The sequence below is a fragment of the Chelonia mydas genome, chromosome 10 (assembly GCF_015237465.2).
Source record: "Chelonia mydas isolate rCheMyd1 chromosome 10, rCheMyd1.pri.v2, whole genome shotgun sequence".
Taxonomy (NCBI): Eukaryota; Metazoa; Chordata; order Testudines; family Cheloniidae; genus Chelonia; species Chelonia mydas.
Genome location: NC_051250.2, coordinates 39,106,331 through 39,122,629, shown reverse-complemented (window position 1 = coordinate 39,122,629; position 16,299 = coordinate 39,106,331). Strand labels below are relative to the sequence as shown.

At 50.3% G+C, this 16,299-nt stretch overlaps 1 protein-coding gene across 7 annotated transcripts in view; it reads right to left on the bottom strand.

Annotated features, from left to right (window-relative positions):
• Positions 1-1,036: 1,036 nt before the first annotated feature.
• STRA6 (signaling receptor and transporter of retinol STRA6) overlaps positions 1,037-16,299 on the bottom strand; it is a 54,582-nt gene continuing 39,319 nt past the window's right edge. For 4 of the 7 annotated variants that reach the window (XM_043523749.1, XM_043523748.1, XM_043523747.1 and 1 more), the window contains 8 exons: positions 13,475-13,573; positions 13,003-13,078; positions 12,553-12,686; positions 6,496-6,613; positions 5,138-5,239; positions 4,086-4,249; positions 3,019-3,156; positions 1,037-2,408 (listed from right to left, as the gene is read on the bottom strand). In XM_043523749.1, the coding sequence (XP_043379684.1) occupies positions 2,230-2,408; positions 3,019-3,156; positions 4,086-4,249; positions 5,138-5,239; positions 6,496-6,613; positions 12,553-12,686; positions 13,003-13,078; positions 13,475-13,573 (1,010 nt within the window). In that variant the 3' untranslated portion in view covers positions 1,037-2,229. The remainder of the gene's footprint in view (positions 2,409-3,018; positions 3,157-4,085; positions 4,250-5,137; positions 5,240-6,495; positions 6,614-12,552; positions 12,687-13,002; positions 13,079-13,474; positions 13,574-16,299) is intronic. The other 3 variants (XM_043523750.1, XM_037911571.2, XM_037911569.2) reach the window with 1 other exon arrangement.

Sequence of the window (16,299 nt, the reverse complement as noted above, 5' to 3'; positions counted from 1 at the left end):
ATGTCAGGCAGGGATGCCTTAAAATGCTGTTCTACTTTGTAGGCCTCCAGCAACCTTTGCTGGGTCCCCAAACTAAAGAGATAACTGGCTTTTTAACAGACAGCTCTAATGAGATCTGATGGCAGGAAGCTGGACAAATTTAGACTAAAAATAAAAGGGGCAAAGTCTTAAAGGGGTAGTTCTTTACTGGAACAACTTACCCAGGGTCACAATGGGGTCTCCTTCCCTTACAGTCTTTCAGCCAGGATGTCTTTCTAAGATGTCTTTCTAAGAGAGACATGCTCTAGCTCAAACAGCAGTTATGGGCTGGGTGCAGGAATCACTATTCGCAGGCCATTGTTATACAAGAGGTCGAACATCATGGTCTATTCTGTGAAGCTCTGGTGATGGAAGTAGACCCGGTTAGAATAATATGCCCCCTCCCCCGCCCATGAAAGATGTGGGGTTTTCAGTAAAAAAAAGTTCTTCTGAAATGTCGCCGTCATGCTCCATACTGAGGTGACCATGGCTGCAGGGAACCCAGCCCACAGAGAAGAATGAGGAACCCAAACTACATCTCCCTTGAGGCAGCATTTCAGAAACAAAACCATTTCAGTTTTCAGGGTTGTTTTCTTTAAAGAACAAAGTTTCCCCACAGCAAGCAGCTGCTTCTCTCTCGCACACGCACACAGTTGAAACAGAAAAACACTTGAAGGAACATTTGCAGCCAGTCCTACTGTGAAACCTTGTGCTGTCCGTGGCTTAATGGACAATGGTTAGGTCCCATCTACACTAAATCATGGAAACCTGCTTGTGTCTGGCTTTGCTTTCTTTATGGTTTGGGATTGCTGTTGTGGGGTGCAGAAGAGTGTAACAATGCCCCCAGCCATGCACCAAATGGCCACACTAACCATGGCAAGAGAAGGTCATATACAAGGGCCCTGATACGTCTCTTCCCACTGTTCTCTGCCCTTCCCCCCTCCATTACCTCCATCACCCTTGTGCTCACCCTTGCTTTCACGGGAGACCAAAAACAGAACAGGCACTCTCCAAGCAGTAGGAAAGAGGCATATTATTTATTATTCCCATCTCACCATTCCAAGGGGGTTTAAACTCACTGTACTCTACAAATACTAGCTCAGCTCACTCCCAATCTGACCTGCCCACCTCTCATAGAATAAGAACAGAGGCCAAGGAATTATTAGTTTAAAAAAATAGAGCAGGGGGAGCAGGAAGACAGACACCTCCTGTTTGCCAGAAAAGTGGAGGCAAGGACATGAGCAGAGTATGAGAAGCCAGAGGGACACGCAGCATAGAGGATCCACACAAAACAGAGAGATCGCTCTGCCGTCTTGCTGTGAAAGCATCAAGGGCACATTTCCAATTTTACAAAGCTACAGTACCTGCAGTCTATTTATCAGCAACTAGGACTAAAAACTATAGAAAAGACGTGAACAATATATTTAAAAAGTTATTCTTTTTCTTTAAAGGCATGAAGACATATTCCTTCATAAATGCTTCATCAGAATCTCTTTAGTGCTGGGCTCTTCTGTGGAATGGCTGTCTCTGCATGAAAGAGAAAAGTTACCCTGACACAAATGCAATTTGAAAAAACCTGCCACTACCTGGTGTGTTGAAGGGGATCCAGGTGAGACTCCAATGCAGGCTCTTGAGGGGCTGGTGGAGAGGAAGATGGTGGTGCCTTCTGAAATGCAGAGTAGGTCATGCTGGTTACGGGCAGATCCAGCTTCTTCCTCTCAGTTTGGCTAACACCCCGCAATTCTGTAGCTCCCCTTCTCTCTCCCATTCAAGCTCCCACCTCCTCTCAGCAGGGACTCAAATGTGCCAAACTGCATGGTGGAAGGGCAATTGGGATAAAAATTTGGAGACCACCAAACTCATTTCACTTGTGAGCCCAGCAGGATTTGAATCGGAAAGATGCCTAAGGGGGACCTTTGAGCTGCTTCAGGTTTCCCAGAAGCATGAGGGGCAAAGACTTGGCTTCGGGTGGCTTTAAAGCTCAGTCTCTGGGCAAGATTATCAGGCAGCCCTTCCCCCTTAGCTCCGGGCTGCCCTAAGGAAACAGCCCTGGTCTCAAAGGCAGGCAGGCAATGGGGCGCAGCCATGCTCTAGGGCTCCGCAGAGCCAAGGTCGCTGCTGTGGGGTGGTGGGACACACAAGAAGGAGAGAGGAGGCAGTGAGCAGAGCTGGAACACTTCCCAGAGAAAGGGGAGGGCTCTTCTGTGGAGGTCAGGGCTTGGCAGGGCGAGACTGGGTCCCGTTGGCTGTGGGGTCGGAGAGCACAGTCTTTCGGCAGGCCAAGAGTGATGGGTTGTTGAGGAGGGTGTAGGCCAGGCCCCACCGGGCTCTCGTCTGCTTGGACTTGGATGCCTTCAGCAGCCCCTTCACAGGCTGCATCAGCTGGATCCCTGCAAAGAAGGAAACCTCAGCGTCACTCCCTCCTCCTGTCTGCCTACAGGGCGGGCTCACCATGTCTCTGGGTGAAGGGGGATTGTTCTCCCTGCCCTGCACAAAGATGGAAGGAGGAGAGGAACCCACAGCCTGGCAGTGCAGAGCCAGGAAGGAATCTGCACTGATACCCCATATCGCCAGGCTGCCAATCAACCATGTCACACTGCAGAGAGGAAGAGGACATGCAGCACTGAGGAGAAAGCATTATGCAGGGCATGAGACAGTGCATGAGCATCCCCCAGCCAGGGGGAGCAAGTGGGGCATTTCTACTGACACTGCCCTTGACAGATTGAATTCTGCACCCTCCTTTGTTCATGGCACCTCCTGCTCCTTTGGTGAAAGGGTGAAACCACTCCCCAGCCCTCCCTTAGAAGGACAACCAATGCGTAGACCCAGCCTGTGAATGAGACCAGAAATTTTCAACATGAGCTCCTTGCACTATTAGCACCCAGCATGGGAGTCTGTCCACAGACGCTCCCCCTGCTACCAGGAAATTCTGCTTCTCTTGGCTAGCAGTTCTTTAGCACTCACTTAAAGCTGGGAAGTGGGGAGGAAGCAAGATCTCACCTTCTTCCACATCAGTGGGTTTGAGTCCTGTCTGCCCCTCTGGGCCAGGTACTTGGAGAAGCAAGAAGCAAAAGGCTTTCATCACAGGGTGTGATTGGCTGACCTCAATTTTCAAGTAATGACAGTAAGTGCGGTAGCCTAGAGGGAACACAGGCCATGTATCATAGAATCATAGAATATCAGGGTTGGAAGGGACCTCAGGAGGTCACCTATTCCAACCCCTTGCTCAAAGCAGAACCAATTCCCAATTTTTGCCCCAGATCCCTAAATGGCCCCCTCAAGGACTGAACTCACAACCCTGGGTTTAGCAGGCCCATGCTCAAACCACTGAGCTATCCCTCCCTCATGTATCCAGAGCGTGTGCACGCTCATACAGGTACACACACATGCACACGGAGGAGAGCAGAATTCAGGGTTGCATCAATTTGGTTTTTTCCTCCTCCACAGACAAATGGACTGCAGGGGGGCGGGCAAATCTCAATTTGAGCTACTGCTCTGTAAATCCAGAGCAGTTCTGGAGTTGCTCCAGATTCACACCAATGCAATCAGATATTAGAACCTGGGCTGTGGGCTTCACCCCCTAGGCCCCAGCAGCTTTGGGTTTCAAGAGAAGTCAAGTTTCACCAGAAACAGCCAGGGGGGACAGGAAAACCTACAACATTTAAAGGAAGCAGGTTTTCAATAGCAGATAATCGTGCAGTGGTGTTTGGGAAGCCAGATTCACCCCCACAGAACCCCAGGCAGGCAATGCCAAGCTGCCCAGGCCCTGTTTCTCATTTAAATATGGCAGGATGGCTAGCTAGGTTACTCCGTTCCCAGGTTCCATGTCCAGGGACAGTCCAGGAGTGAGATCCCTGCATCAGATGTGATGCACAGGATCCTTAGGTTCGCCTCACACAGACATTCCTTGTCAATGACCCGGATCCTGCCAGAGTCATATTCCCCAGGAGCTCCCCACTGGCTTTACAACATTGGGCCCAGGGGAGGACATGCCCACCATGGGTAATGCCAGGACATGGAGGTAGCAGTGTATGTTGGCTCCAGGAGGGGGCTCTCGTGTCCTTTACCTGGATCGAAGGCCTCGACGCCCCGATTCAGCAGGCTGAGGTCCAGTTGGCAGAAATGGACAGCATTGTAAAGTGCAGAAATGAACATTCTCCAGACCCCGGCCAGGACCCCCACCAGGACATTGATGGGGAAGAGCAGGTAGGTCACGATGCAGAGGGCTCGCCTGGGGCAATGAGGCAGAGATGAAACAATAGGGCCAGGAGGCCAAGGAGCCCACCCCACCCTGACAAAGAGCCACTTGCTGCAGTAGTGATGCCCAGCGTTAGTCCAGCATACAGCCTGCTAACCCTCCCCAAACTTTCCACACTGCCAGGCTGCTCGGGGAAGCTGAAGGAGGCTGGCAGTGGAGTTTCTGCAGCACCTTTGGTCCTCCGGGCATCTCAGAGGACTTTACTGACCCTCCTGTCAGTGACCACACAGACAAACACAGCAGCATTTAGGAGGCTAGCAAGAGCTCACAGGCATGCTGGGAAGTTAGACCTGGTTTCAGGGAGGGAAGGGTTGTTGGCCACTGCGCTCGGGTAATGTCCTGGGCTCACTGCATGAGGTCTCAGGCCTGTGTTCTGCAGGGGACCAGACAATCAATGGTCCCTTCTTGCCCTAACATCGTGGGAAAAGATAAAATCCCCATTTGTTCTTTACTGGAAAGGCAAGACCTTGGAGTGGTGATCACACAGGCCTAGGGATCCTGAGACTTGGTTTGAGGTCCATCCACTGGCTCCACCTCAGCAGTTACCATCCCCTCTGACAGGGCATTGGGAAGCTTCACCAGTGCTGGAGATGTGGGGGTCCTTGGATGGACGGCACTGCCTCATGGGCTCACAGCGAGACCAGGAGAGCTCTCAAGCCTTGTGGCGAACACAAGGTAAGGCAGGCCTGGGGGAACTGGAAGCTCAGATGCAGCTCCGGCATTTCACACAGTTCAGCCCTGTGTCACCCGGCATACAGGTTTGTTCAAAACCACGTGCACCAAACCCAGACTAGGTGTCCTACAGCCCCTTAGACCAGAGACAAAACAGTGCGCATGTTTAGCTACTCAGCAGCCCTTCACCTGTTGGTCAGCTCCTTCTGCAGGTGGTGTTTCTCTAGGAAGTAGAAATGAGCAAGCAAGTTCTGCATGACCACAGCAAGCACCAGCGTCAGCCAGAACGGCCTGGGCAGGGGAGAAGACAAGGAAGGGGCAGATTCCAGTCAGTGGGTTTGCCTGACAGTTCTTCATAGAGCAGATGATCTGAATGTTTGGGCCAGATTATGGCACGGCCTGGAGGGGCCAAATGGGAGGCAGGAGAGGTACAAGAGCCCAGCACATGTGCTCAGGGGCTAGACAATTTGCAGCCCCTACGATTATGAGAGCACAGAAATTGCCACTTGCCAGCGTCCTCTGGGGAACAAGGGTGAGTGAATTACAGCTCCCTCACAGTGGCATTCGCCTGCCCTTGGGAGGGCAACAATGCTGCTACCCCTTAGGAGCTCCTGGGGGCAGGGCAGCCCTGATGCTCAGAGCTTCACAGTACAGTCTGACCCTTGCTGACTTGTCTGCCCAGTATTATTCCACAGTACCTGCCACTGGAGGGTGAATCAGTGCTTAGAGCTAGGGGAACCCCAAACCATATTTTGATGGTTTGCCATGATGGCCCAGATTTGGCAGAGAATGTGGATGGGGAGGAGAAGGAAGAGAAAAAGACCACCAGGCCATTAAAAGCATCCATAAATATCAGAGTCAATGCGGCCAGTGTTAGGCCCAATCCAAGCCCCAGGATCAGAGCAGCCCTGAAAAACAGACTTTGGGAAGCTTCAGATCTGGAGCCCTGCTTCCCAGGTCAGGCCAGTCTCTCAGCAGCCTCTGCATGGGGTCCCCAAAACACACAGTCAGTCATGGCTGTGTGAGAATTGTAGCCCATTCCTTCAGCAGGCAGCAAGGGCCTGATTTTCAGAAATGCTGGGCACTGGACAAGTCAGTCTCATGGGTGATCAATGCCTCCTGCACAAGGAGGGAGCTATGCAGGGTAATAATCAGGATGGTGGAATAATCTTTCATTTAGCTTGGAGTCCTTGCCTGCAGCTGGAAGATGCAGCTCTAGGATTACTACCTGTCTGAAATCCATGGGACAACCCCAGCTTCACCAGAGCTGATCCTATTGTGCAGAAGGGCAATTGAAGAGCCCCAAATATACCTCCCCCTTCCCCCATGGCATTGCATTAGGATGCAGAACCGCAGTGATTTGTGGATGGAACATCCTGACATGATGCAGCTGGGCTGTTAAGTTTGTTTCTTCAAGGACAGCTAGTTAGTTTGTCTTTATCACTTGCCCACCTGAGGTAATTTTGTGGCTTGACTGAGTATCCCATCCCTTATCTCCTTAGCCCAGAGCTCCCCAGTGCCTCCTGCTGGGTCTGAAAAGTACTTACCACATGTTCTCCAGGATTTTAAACAGATGCATATTTGTGCCTGACTGGAGTGGAATGACCACTAGGAAGGTGAAGCCCACGGTGCAGACAAAGAAAATCACTTGCTGGGTGAGGAGACCTTTGAGAGACAGAGCATCAGCCACAGTGGAAGGGGTAAAAAATTGCCAGAAGGGTGGAGGAATCACTATCAATCTCTAATAAGTGGGTGCACAGCCACGGAGGGTGTTAAAACAGACATTTCCTCTAACCCTATTTACTCCCTCATTTATGTTCTTCAGAGCTGCACCATCTTTCCAAGCCCCCCCTCCTTTACACACTACATATCTATACTGGGGTTATTTCCAAGGAGCCTAAGTGAGATAGGCACTCTGTTTCCATTAAATCTAATAATTGAAAATCTAAATAACTGAAAATCCATAGGAATTGGCCCCTAAATCACCTACATGCTTTTGAAAGTCCCACCCTATGCACCTAACTCCTTTACACTGCTTTAAAAATAAAAACCCTCAACCTAATTCCATTGACAACCTGTTACTTCCCCTCCCACCTATGTGTTAACTTACTAGGTCTACTCTGTCATGTTCACACTCACACACAATTCATTATTGGATTTAATTGGGGGTCAGCATTTTCTTACCATGTGGCTCATTAGTCACATAGAGAAGAGCCAGCTCTGGGGTCTGGAACTGTGATTTCTAATAACAATCACACCAACACCAGCAGGGTCCACAGGACCAATGATTCATTTAACCTGATCTAAGAGGTGAGCAGCGGGATACCGTACATCACACTGCTAATTCATTCAGCTCACCAATGTAAGGACATTAAAACTAGGAGTTCAGAAAAGCATCACATTCCCAACATCAGGATATGTGACTCGTGTGTGTTCTTTCAGGATCCCTAAGGCAATCTGCCCCAGCCCCCGCCCAGATCACGATGGCTACAGGCCTGCCACTTCACTGCTAGGGAAAGTGCAGCTTGACAGCCCTGCAGACTGAAACCCACCACTTATCTACCAGTCAGATGTGGAAGAGGCTGGGCAAGCGTCCCCTCCCACTTCTGCAACACATCCCATCTGACTTTGAAGGTTACTTTTGGGTGGTGGGAAGGGAGTTCAGGCTCCATGGCCAATGCAGCCCTTGGTCTCACTGCTGAAATGGCCAAAAAAGTCAATTAGTGCCTGCCCATTATGGTCAACCTTTGTTCTTGTTCCATTTATCAAAGGTTAATAGGGGTTTAGTATAGTGTTACTAAGGGTATGTCTACACTACGAAATTAGGTCGATTTTATAGAAGTCGATTTTTAGAAATTGATTTTATATAGTCGTTCGCGTATGTCCACACTAAGCGCATTAAGTCGGCGGACTGCGTTCTCACTACCGTGGTTAGCATCAACTTACAGAGCAGTGCAGTGTGGGTGGCTATCCCACAGTTCCCGCAGTCTCTGCCGCCCATTGGAATTCTGGGTTAAGTTCCCAATGCCTGATGGGGCAAAAACATTGTCGCGGGTGGTTTTGGGTACATGTCGTCAGTCGCCCCTCCCTTCGTGAAAGCAACGGCAGACAATCGTTTCGTGCCTTTTTTCCATAGGCGCCATACCACGGCGAGCATGCAGCCCGCTCAGCTCAGCGACACTGCCGCTGTTCTGTCTTGGGTGCTGCTGTCAGCAGACGGTGCAGTACGACTGCTAACCATCATCATCCACCGCTTCCGCTGCAACTCTGCTCTCCTGCAGCTCGGGGGATCCGTTCTGGTCCTCCTGGGTGCTGCTAACCGTCATCATCCACCGCTTCCGCTGCAACTCTGCTCTCCTGCAGACGCCATACCACGGCAAGCATGGAGCCCGCTCAGCTCACCGTCACCGCTGCTGTTGTGAGCACTGTAAACACCTTGTGCATTATCCTGGAGTATATGCAGAATGAGGCTAAGAGACGCCACCACGAGGAGGATTTTGATGAGGACATGGACACAGATGTTCCTGAAAGCACAGGCTGTGGTAATTGGCACATCATGGCGGCAGTGGGGCTGGTTGATACAGTGGAACGCTGATTCTGGGCCAGGCAAACAAGCACAGAGTGGTGGGACCGCAGTGTCACAGACAGTGGCTGTGAAACTTTCGCATGCGTAAGGCCACTTTCCTGGAACTCTGTGAGTTGCTTTCCCCCACCCTGAAGCTCAGGAATACCAAGATGAGAGCTGCCCTGACAGTTGAGAAGTGAGTGGCAATAGTCCTGTGGAAGCTTGCAATGCCTGACTGCTACCAGTCAGTCGGGAATCAATTTGGAGTGGGCAAGCCTACTGTGGGGGCTGCTGTGATCCAAGTAGCCAGGGCAATCATTGACGTTCTGTTATCAAGGGTAGTGACTCTGGGAAATGTGCAGGTCATAGTGCAATGGGTTCCCTCACTGTGGTGGGGCGATAGACGGAACGCATATCCCCATCTTGGCACCGGACCACTTTGCCAACCAGTACATAAACCGCAGTACATAAACCACAGGGGGTACTTCTCAATGGATCACAAGGGACGTTTCACCGACATCAACGGGGGATGGCTGGGAAAGGTGGGATGGGATTAGGAACTCGAGGCTGTTCGAGCAGCTGCGAGAAGGGACTTACTTCCCAGACCACAAAATTACCGTTGGGGATGTTGAAATGCCAATAGTTATCCTTGGGGACTCAGCCTACCCCTTGCTCTCATGGCTCATGAAGCCTTACACAGGCAGCCTGGACAGTAGTAAGGAACAGTTCAACTATAGCTGAGCAAGTGCAGAATGGTGGTAGAATGTGCCTTTGGACATTTAAAAGCTCGCCGGTGCTGTTTGCTGACTAGGTCAGACCTCAGCGCAACCTACATTCCCATTGTTATTGCTGCTTGCTGTGTGCTCCATAATATCTGTGAGAGTAAAGGGGAGACGTTTATGGTGGGGTGGGAGGTTGAGGCAAATCGCCTGGCATCCAGTTTTGAGCAGCCAGACAGCAGGGCGATTAAAAGAGCACAGCTAGGCATGCTACACATCAGAGAGGCTTTGAAAACCAGTTTCATGACTGGCCAGACTACGGTGTGACTGTTGTGTGTGTTTCTCCTTGATGCAAACCCACCCCCCTTGGTTGATTTTAATTCCCTGTAACCAAACCACACTCCCTCCCCCCCTTCGAAATAAAGTAACTATTGTTTTGAAACCATGCATTCTTTCTTTATTAATTAAAAAAAAGTGAGATAACTGACAAGGTAGCCTGGGTAGGGTGGGGGAGGAGGGAAGGACAAGGCCACATTGCTTTTTGTAACCACACTACAAATCAAACTGTTTGAATGACAGCCTTCTGTTGCTTGGGCCATCCTCTGGAGTGCAGTGGCTGGGTGCCCAGAGCCTCCCATCCCCTGCGTTCTTGGGCATCTGGGCATGGAAGATATGGAACTTGGGGAGGAGGTCCGGTGGTTGTACAATGGATGCAGCGGGGGTCTGTGCTCCTGTTGGCTTTCCTGCAGCTCCACCAGATGCTTCATCATGTCTGTGTGCTCCTCCATTAGCCTCAGCATCGCCTCCTTCCTCCACTCCTTGCGCTCCTGCCTCTGCTCTTCGCGCTCACTTAATGCTTTCCTGGCCTCTAACACTGAATGAGTCCATGCATTCTGCTGTGCCCTATCAATGCGGGAGGACTGCATGAGCTCGGAAAACATGTCATCACGAGTGTGGTTTTTTTGCCTTCTAATCTGTGATAACCTCAGGGATGGAGATGATGCGGGAGCATAGAAACATTTGCATCTGGGGGGGGGGGGAGATAAAAAGGGAGAGTAAAATTTAAGATGATACATTTCTGAGAACAAAAGGGATACTCTTTCACATTGAATCAAGCAATTCACAGCAGACAGCACATGTGCTTTAGGTACAAGGTCACATTTTGCCTTTTATATTGATCGCCTGCTGGTATGGTGAGACATCACACACAGCTGGGCAATAGAATTCAGTTTCCAGGCAGCCATGGTAAGGCACAGGGTATGCAGGGTTGGCTTCTTATGCATAACATGTGGGAATGGTTTCAAACTGCAGTGCCATCCTTTCCCATAGCAAGCAATGGGTTGGGTTTCACATTTAAAAGGAGGGGCTGCAGTTTTCGGGCAGCACACACCTCCCCGCTTCCCACCGTGTGGCTATTCTCTGGGATGATCCCTTCACCCCTTCCACCGCCACATGGCAAAACAGCCCAGCATGAACAGGGTCCTTTTACTGTTCCCTAACAAAAATTCCCCTATTTCAACCAGGTGACCATGAATGATATCACTCTCCTGAGGCTAACACAGAAAGATATAGACCAAATGTTGCTTGAATGCGACCAAAACCCAGGACCATTTGCTGCCACGCTTTGTGCTGCAATGATTCCAGAATACTTGCTAGTGGCTTGCTGTGGTAAAGTGTCCTACCGTGGAGAACGAAATAAAGCAGCCCTCCCCAGAAACCTTCTGCAAAGGCTTTCAGAGTACCTCCAGGAGAGCTTCATGGAGATGTCCCTGGAGGATTCCCCCTCCATCCCCAGACATGTGAACAGACTTTTCCAGTAGCTGTACTGGCCGCGAATGCATCCCAATTCTTCAGGGCAAATCAAACATTAAACACTATTGCTTTTAAACCCTGTACTGTAGTTACAAATGTGCACTCACCAGAGCTGCCTCCTCTGGCTTCAGGGTCGGGGATCCCGCCTTCGGAGGGTATTGGGTCCAGGGTGATGAAAAGGTCCTGGCTGCTGGCGAGAATGGATTCACTGCTTGCCTGCTCCACATTCTCCTCCTCCTCTTCCTCATCGACAAAATCCTCCTCCCTGTTGCGTGAGACTCCCCCCTTGCAGGTGTCCACGGACAGTGGTGGAGTAGTGGTAGGGTCCCCCCCTAGAATGCCATGCAGCTGATCATAGAAGCGGCATGTATGGGGCTCTGACCCGGAGAGCCTGTTTGCCTTCTTTGTCTTTTGGTAGGCTTGCCTGAACTCCTTAACTTTCATGTGGCATTGCTGTGTGTCCCTGTTGTATCCTCTCTCCATCATGCCCCGTGAGATTTTGGCAAATATATTTGCATTTCTTCTTTTTGCTCGGAGTTCTGCCTGCACAGATGCTTCTCCGCATACAGCGATCAGATCCAGTGTCTCCCTTTCGGTCCATGCTGGAGCTTGTTTGCGATTCTGGGGGGACTGCATGGTCATCTGTGCTGCTGAGTTCGCCACGCTGACCAAACAGGAAATGAAATTCAAAAGTTCCCGGGGCTTTTCCTGTGTACCTGGCTAGTGCATCGGAGTTCAAAGTGCTGTCCAGAGCGGTCACATTGGAGCATTCTGGGATAGCTCCCGGAGGCCAATACCATCAATTTGCGTCTGCACTACCCCAAATTCGACCCAGCAAGGATGATTTTAGCGCTACTCCCCTCGCTGGGGAGGAGTACAGAAGTCGATTTTAAGAGCTCTTTAAGTCGGCGAAACGGGGTTGGTTGTGTGGATGCATCCATTTTTAAATCGACCTAACGCAGCTAAATTCCACCTAACCCCATAGTGTAGACCAGGGCAAAGTCTGTTGGATTTGCCAAGGGGTCAATAGATTGCTCATAACCATGTGTAGCTTCTTCCGATAGGCTTAATGCCATCTATAAATATACCCTACTTATGTCTGGAACATGCTCATGACATCTATTAACCAGGGCTGCTCAAAAGATTTTCCATCAGAGGGGTAACCAGGCCTACTAAACAAGATTGGGGGGCATTTTAAACAAAGGATTAGTCTTCCACAGAAGATTCCACTTTTACTGACAAACCGAACTATTTCCATTTCCGTATCCTGGTGTGGTGCTTCCTGAGTGCTTCAGTTGGTGTCAATCCTGGCAGTTGCATTGACTGTGAGTGGAGCTCTGCCAATTGACACCAGCTGAGGAGTTGAGCTTATGTATCTCAACTATGCCTGAGCATTTACCTAGAGCCTGTGAAAATTCGACTCTTCCCTCCAAAGCCCCAGCCCATGACACCATCTCTTAGGCCTAAGGACCAAAAGAGTGTTTGGTTCCTCTTTGAGGAGGAGTTACCCAAGCAGGCGAATGCAGTCTGGAAGCTGGCAAAGCTCATCCAACAGACCAGAGCCTGTTGGGAAGGGCAGAGCATCTGGGCACGGCAGAAGACATCTAGGACAGCCCCTCGGTACAAAGCCTTCAGATTGGCCCTGTGGAAAGAGAGGCCAGATAGACCTTTTGTACATCCAAAGGCAGCATGGGAAAGGTGTGTGTAGGGGAGGCATTTTGGTTCTATGACCAGGGTTATCCCAACCCCTGAAGGAGTTCAGGGCAGATGGGTAAGCAATAAAGCTAGTATGAAGGAGAGTATGTGAGAGTCCCTCATTCCACCCGCAGGCCCAGTCTCCCCACGTTCCACTATCTGGGGAGATGTCAGACAGGGAATAGGGTGGGTAAGACGTAGAAAGCTCTCTCTGGTCCACCGTGCTGAGGCTTGGGAACAGAAAGTCAGAAACATGCTCTCACCTGTGCATCACCAGGGACCTCATCAGCATGGAGAAGGTGAGCAGGCAGGAGAGCACAAGGGAGCAGACATAGCACACTGTAAGGGAGCAGACAGAGACTGCTGTCATTTGAACCAGAGCAATACAATGGATTGGGCTAGATCCAGAACTGAACCCAGCCACTGCCCACCATTCAATGGACCTTCCCCACCCCACCCCCCGCATCTTCCTGACACTGATTTACAAGTTTATTGTGACATTTTCATTGCTGCATCTCTAGCACTGGTGCCAGAGGGGCAGAACTGGATGACTTCTGGCTCTGTTTATGCAATCACTGCAACATATGCAAGGGCAGCATAAGGCTTCCCAGCACTGTCCTGTTAGCACACTTCCATCCTGCCCCAGAGGGATCTCCACTAGCATCCATGGACCATTCAATCCTTGGCCACCTTGCTAAAATTGGAGGAGGGAGGTGTGATGTGGTTGCTCATCACCTGGAGAAACCACCTGGTGGTTAAGGCACTGTACGGGACTCGAGTTCAGTTGCTGGCTCTGCCTGTGTGACCTTCCATAACCTCTGTGCCTCAGTTTCCCTACATGTAAAATGGGGAGAATATTTCACTCTCTCACAAGTGCATCACATGGATACATTCAGCAGCCTCCCACGTGCTTGGCTCCTCCATTGATTGGGTGGGGTGCAAAGAGCCAGGCCAACCTAGCTTGTATCATGGAACAGAACTCCCACCCGATAGGAATGACAGCCAATAACTACAGATCCACACAGACACACACCATCACCCTAGGGTTACAGGCTCCGCAGCCACAATACGCAGTCTGGCTTTGAGCTAGCTGCTGCATGGTTAGACATCATAGAATCATAGAATCATAGAATATCAGGGTTGGAAGGGACCCCAGAAGGTCATCTAGTCCAACCCCCTGCTCAAAGCAGGACCAAGTCCCAGTTAAATCATCCCAGCCAGGGCTATGTCAAGCCTGACCTTAAAAACCTGTAAGGAAGGAGATTCTACCACCTCCCTAGGTAACGCATTCCAGTGTTTCACCACCCTCTTAGTGAAAAAGTTTTTCCTAATATCCAATCTAAACCTCCCCCATTGCAACTTGAGACCATTACTCCTCGTTCTGTCATCTGCTACCATTGAGAACAGTCTAGAGCCATCCTCTTTGGAACCCCCTTTCAGGTAGTTGAAAGCAGCTATCAAATCCCCCCTCATTCTTCTCTTCTGCAGACTAAACAATCCCAGCTCCCTCAGCCTCTCCTCATAAGTCATGTGCTCTAGACCCCTAATCATTTTTGTTGCCCTTCGCTGGACTCTTTCCAATTTATCCACATCCTTCTTGTAGTGTGGGGCCCAAAACTGGACACAGTACTCCAGATGAGGCCTCACCAGTGTCGAATAGAGGGGAACGATCACGTCCCTCGATCTGCTCGCTATGCCCCTACTTATACATCCCAAAATGCCATTGGCCTTCTTGGCAACAAGGGCACACTGCTGACTCATATCCAGCTTCTCGTCCACTGTCACCCCTAGGTCCTTTTCCGCAGAACTGCTGCCTAGCCATTCGGTCCCTAGTCTGTAGCGGTGCATTGGGTTCTTCCGTCCTAAGTGCAGGACCCTGCACTTATCCTTATTGAACCTCATCAGATTTCTTTTGGCCCAATCCTCCAATTTGTCTAGGTCCTTCTGTATCCTATAACTAGGTCATTAAAGACAAGAGTCCATCCCTCCTGGGGTATCCAAGTCCAAAACAAACACAAAAGAGTCAGTCACCCCAGTCTCAAAACTGTGCCCAGCCACTCCAAGTCTCTTTCACCCCTCAAATCAAGCAGTGAGTGACTCCCAGGGCTCGCTACCCAGAATCTCCCTCTGGGTCTCTGGCCCCCACCCCCCTGGCCTGAGTTAGCTATGTGATCTACCCAGCATGTGACTTCAGTTCTTTTCTCCACCTGAAAGATGAGCTAAATGTTACAGGTGGGACAGAACCTATCTCCCTTTAAAGGGCCACTCACCCAGAGACAGTCTCGATAGCCATTACCAGTCACCCCAGTCAGCCACTCTCTTCCCACCCCCACTCCCTCCCCAAGCACTTAGTGAGTCTACAAAAACAGTTAGACACATTCGAAATGTCACAGCAGAAATCAGCCAGCAGAAGTGTGAAAGGAATGACAGGCTGTAAAAATATCTTTGGAAGGGGGGAGCTGGGATGGGGAGAGAGATGTCAGGAAGACAATCGCAAGCAGGATTTTTAATGTGTCGCTGTTTGCAAAGAAGTGCTGCCATTGTTCTAAGTGCATAAAGGAGAGGCTGACTGAACAAGGGGGGCACCATGCTAGCCAGAGGCAACAGGGCCAAGAACTCATCTGCCTGTCCTCCTGTTGGGGGCTTTGAATTAGCCAATTCCCCACCCCTCCACACCAGGGCTTTGTAGTTACACACTCTAGAAGCCATCTGCTCAATTCCAACACATATCAAAGTCCCCCTGAACAATAGCATCTGTAGCATGGAATTGCTGGCTGTGGATACATTTCTCCTCTTGCCCCCCTTCCCTGCTTGGCATTCACAGCACTCTTCATTTGCTGGCACGAGACCAGGGTTTTCTTTTCATGTCTCCATCTCTCTGCCTTTTGCAGCAGCATCCACATTTTAGAACTTTGCTATGCGGCCTGGTGGGGGTTTTAGTGACCAGGCCTAGAAACTTCAGGCCTGGAAAGTGTCAGGAAAAGAGCTGACAGTTCCTGCTTTGAGTAAGAGGCACACAAACTATTTCAAACAGGGCCATCTCTGGCTCTCCATCACCACCATATCTCACACTCTTTAGCATCCGAAACCCACAATGAGGCAAAGCAGAGCTGTTATCCCCATTGCATAGATGGGAAATAGGGGCAAAGAGAGACTAAGTGACTTGACCAAAGTCATATAGGGGAGCGTGTGGCAGAGGAGGGAATTGAACAGGGGTCTCCCAAGTCCCAGGTTACTCCCCTAACCTTTGAGCCATCCTCTTCACTCTCCAAGACTCCTTTCCCAGCAGCCCCATATTCCAGTTTCTAGAGTTTCTCTGTGATTGGGACCCATTACCACAAACTGGAGGTACAACCCCTGCATTGAGCCAGCCCACATGGCACACCTGTGCACCTAATGCTAAGAGAAAGCAGGGGAAGAGTGTGTGTGTCGGGGGGAATGAATCAGAGGGGAGGTGAAGGAGAGACTTCAGACAGATCATAGCAAAAAAACACGCTCTGGGCCTTTTAGAAGTTGTTAGTGGAAGTAATTTTCAATGGAATCAAAGCACTATTAGGCAC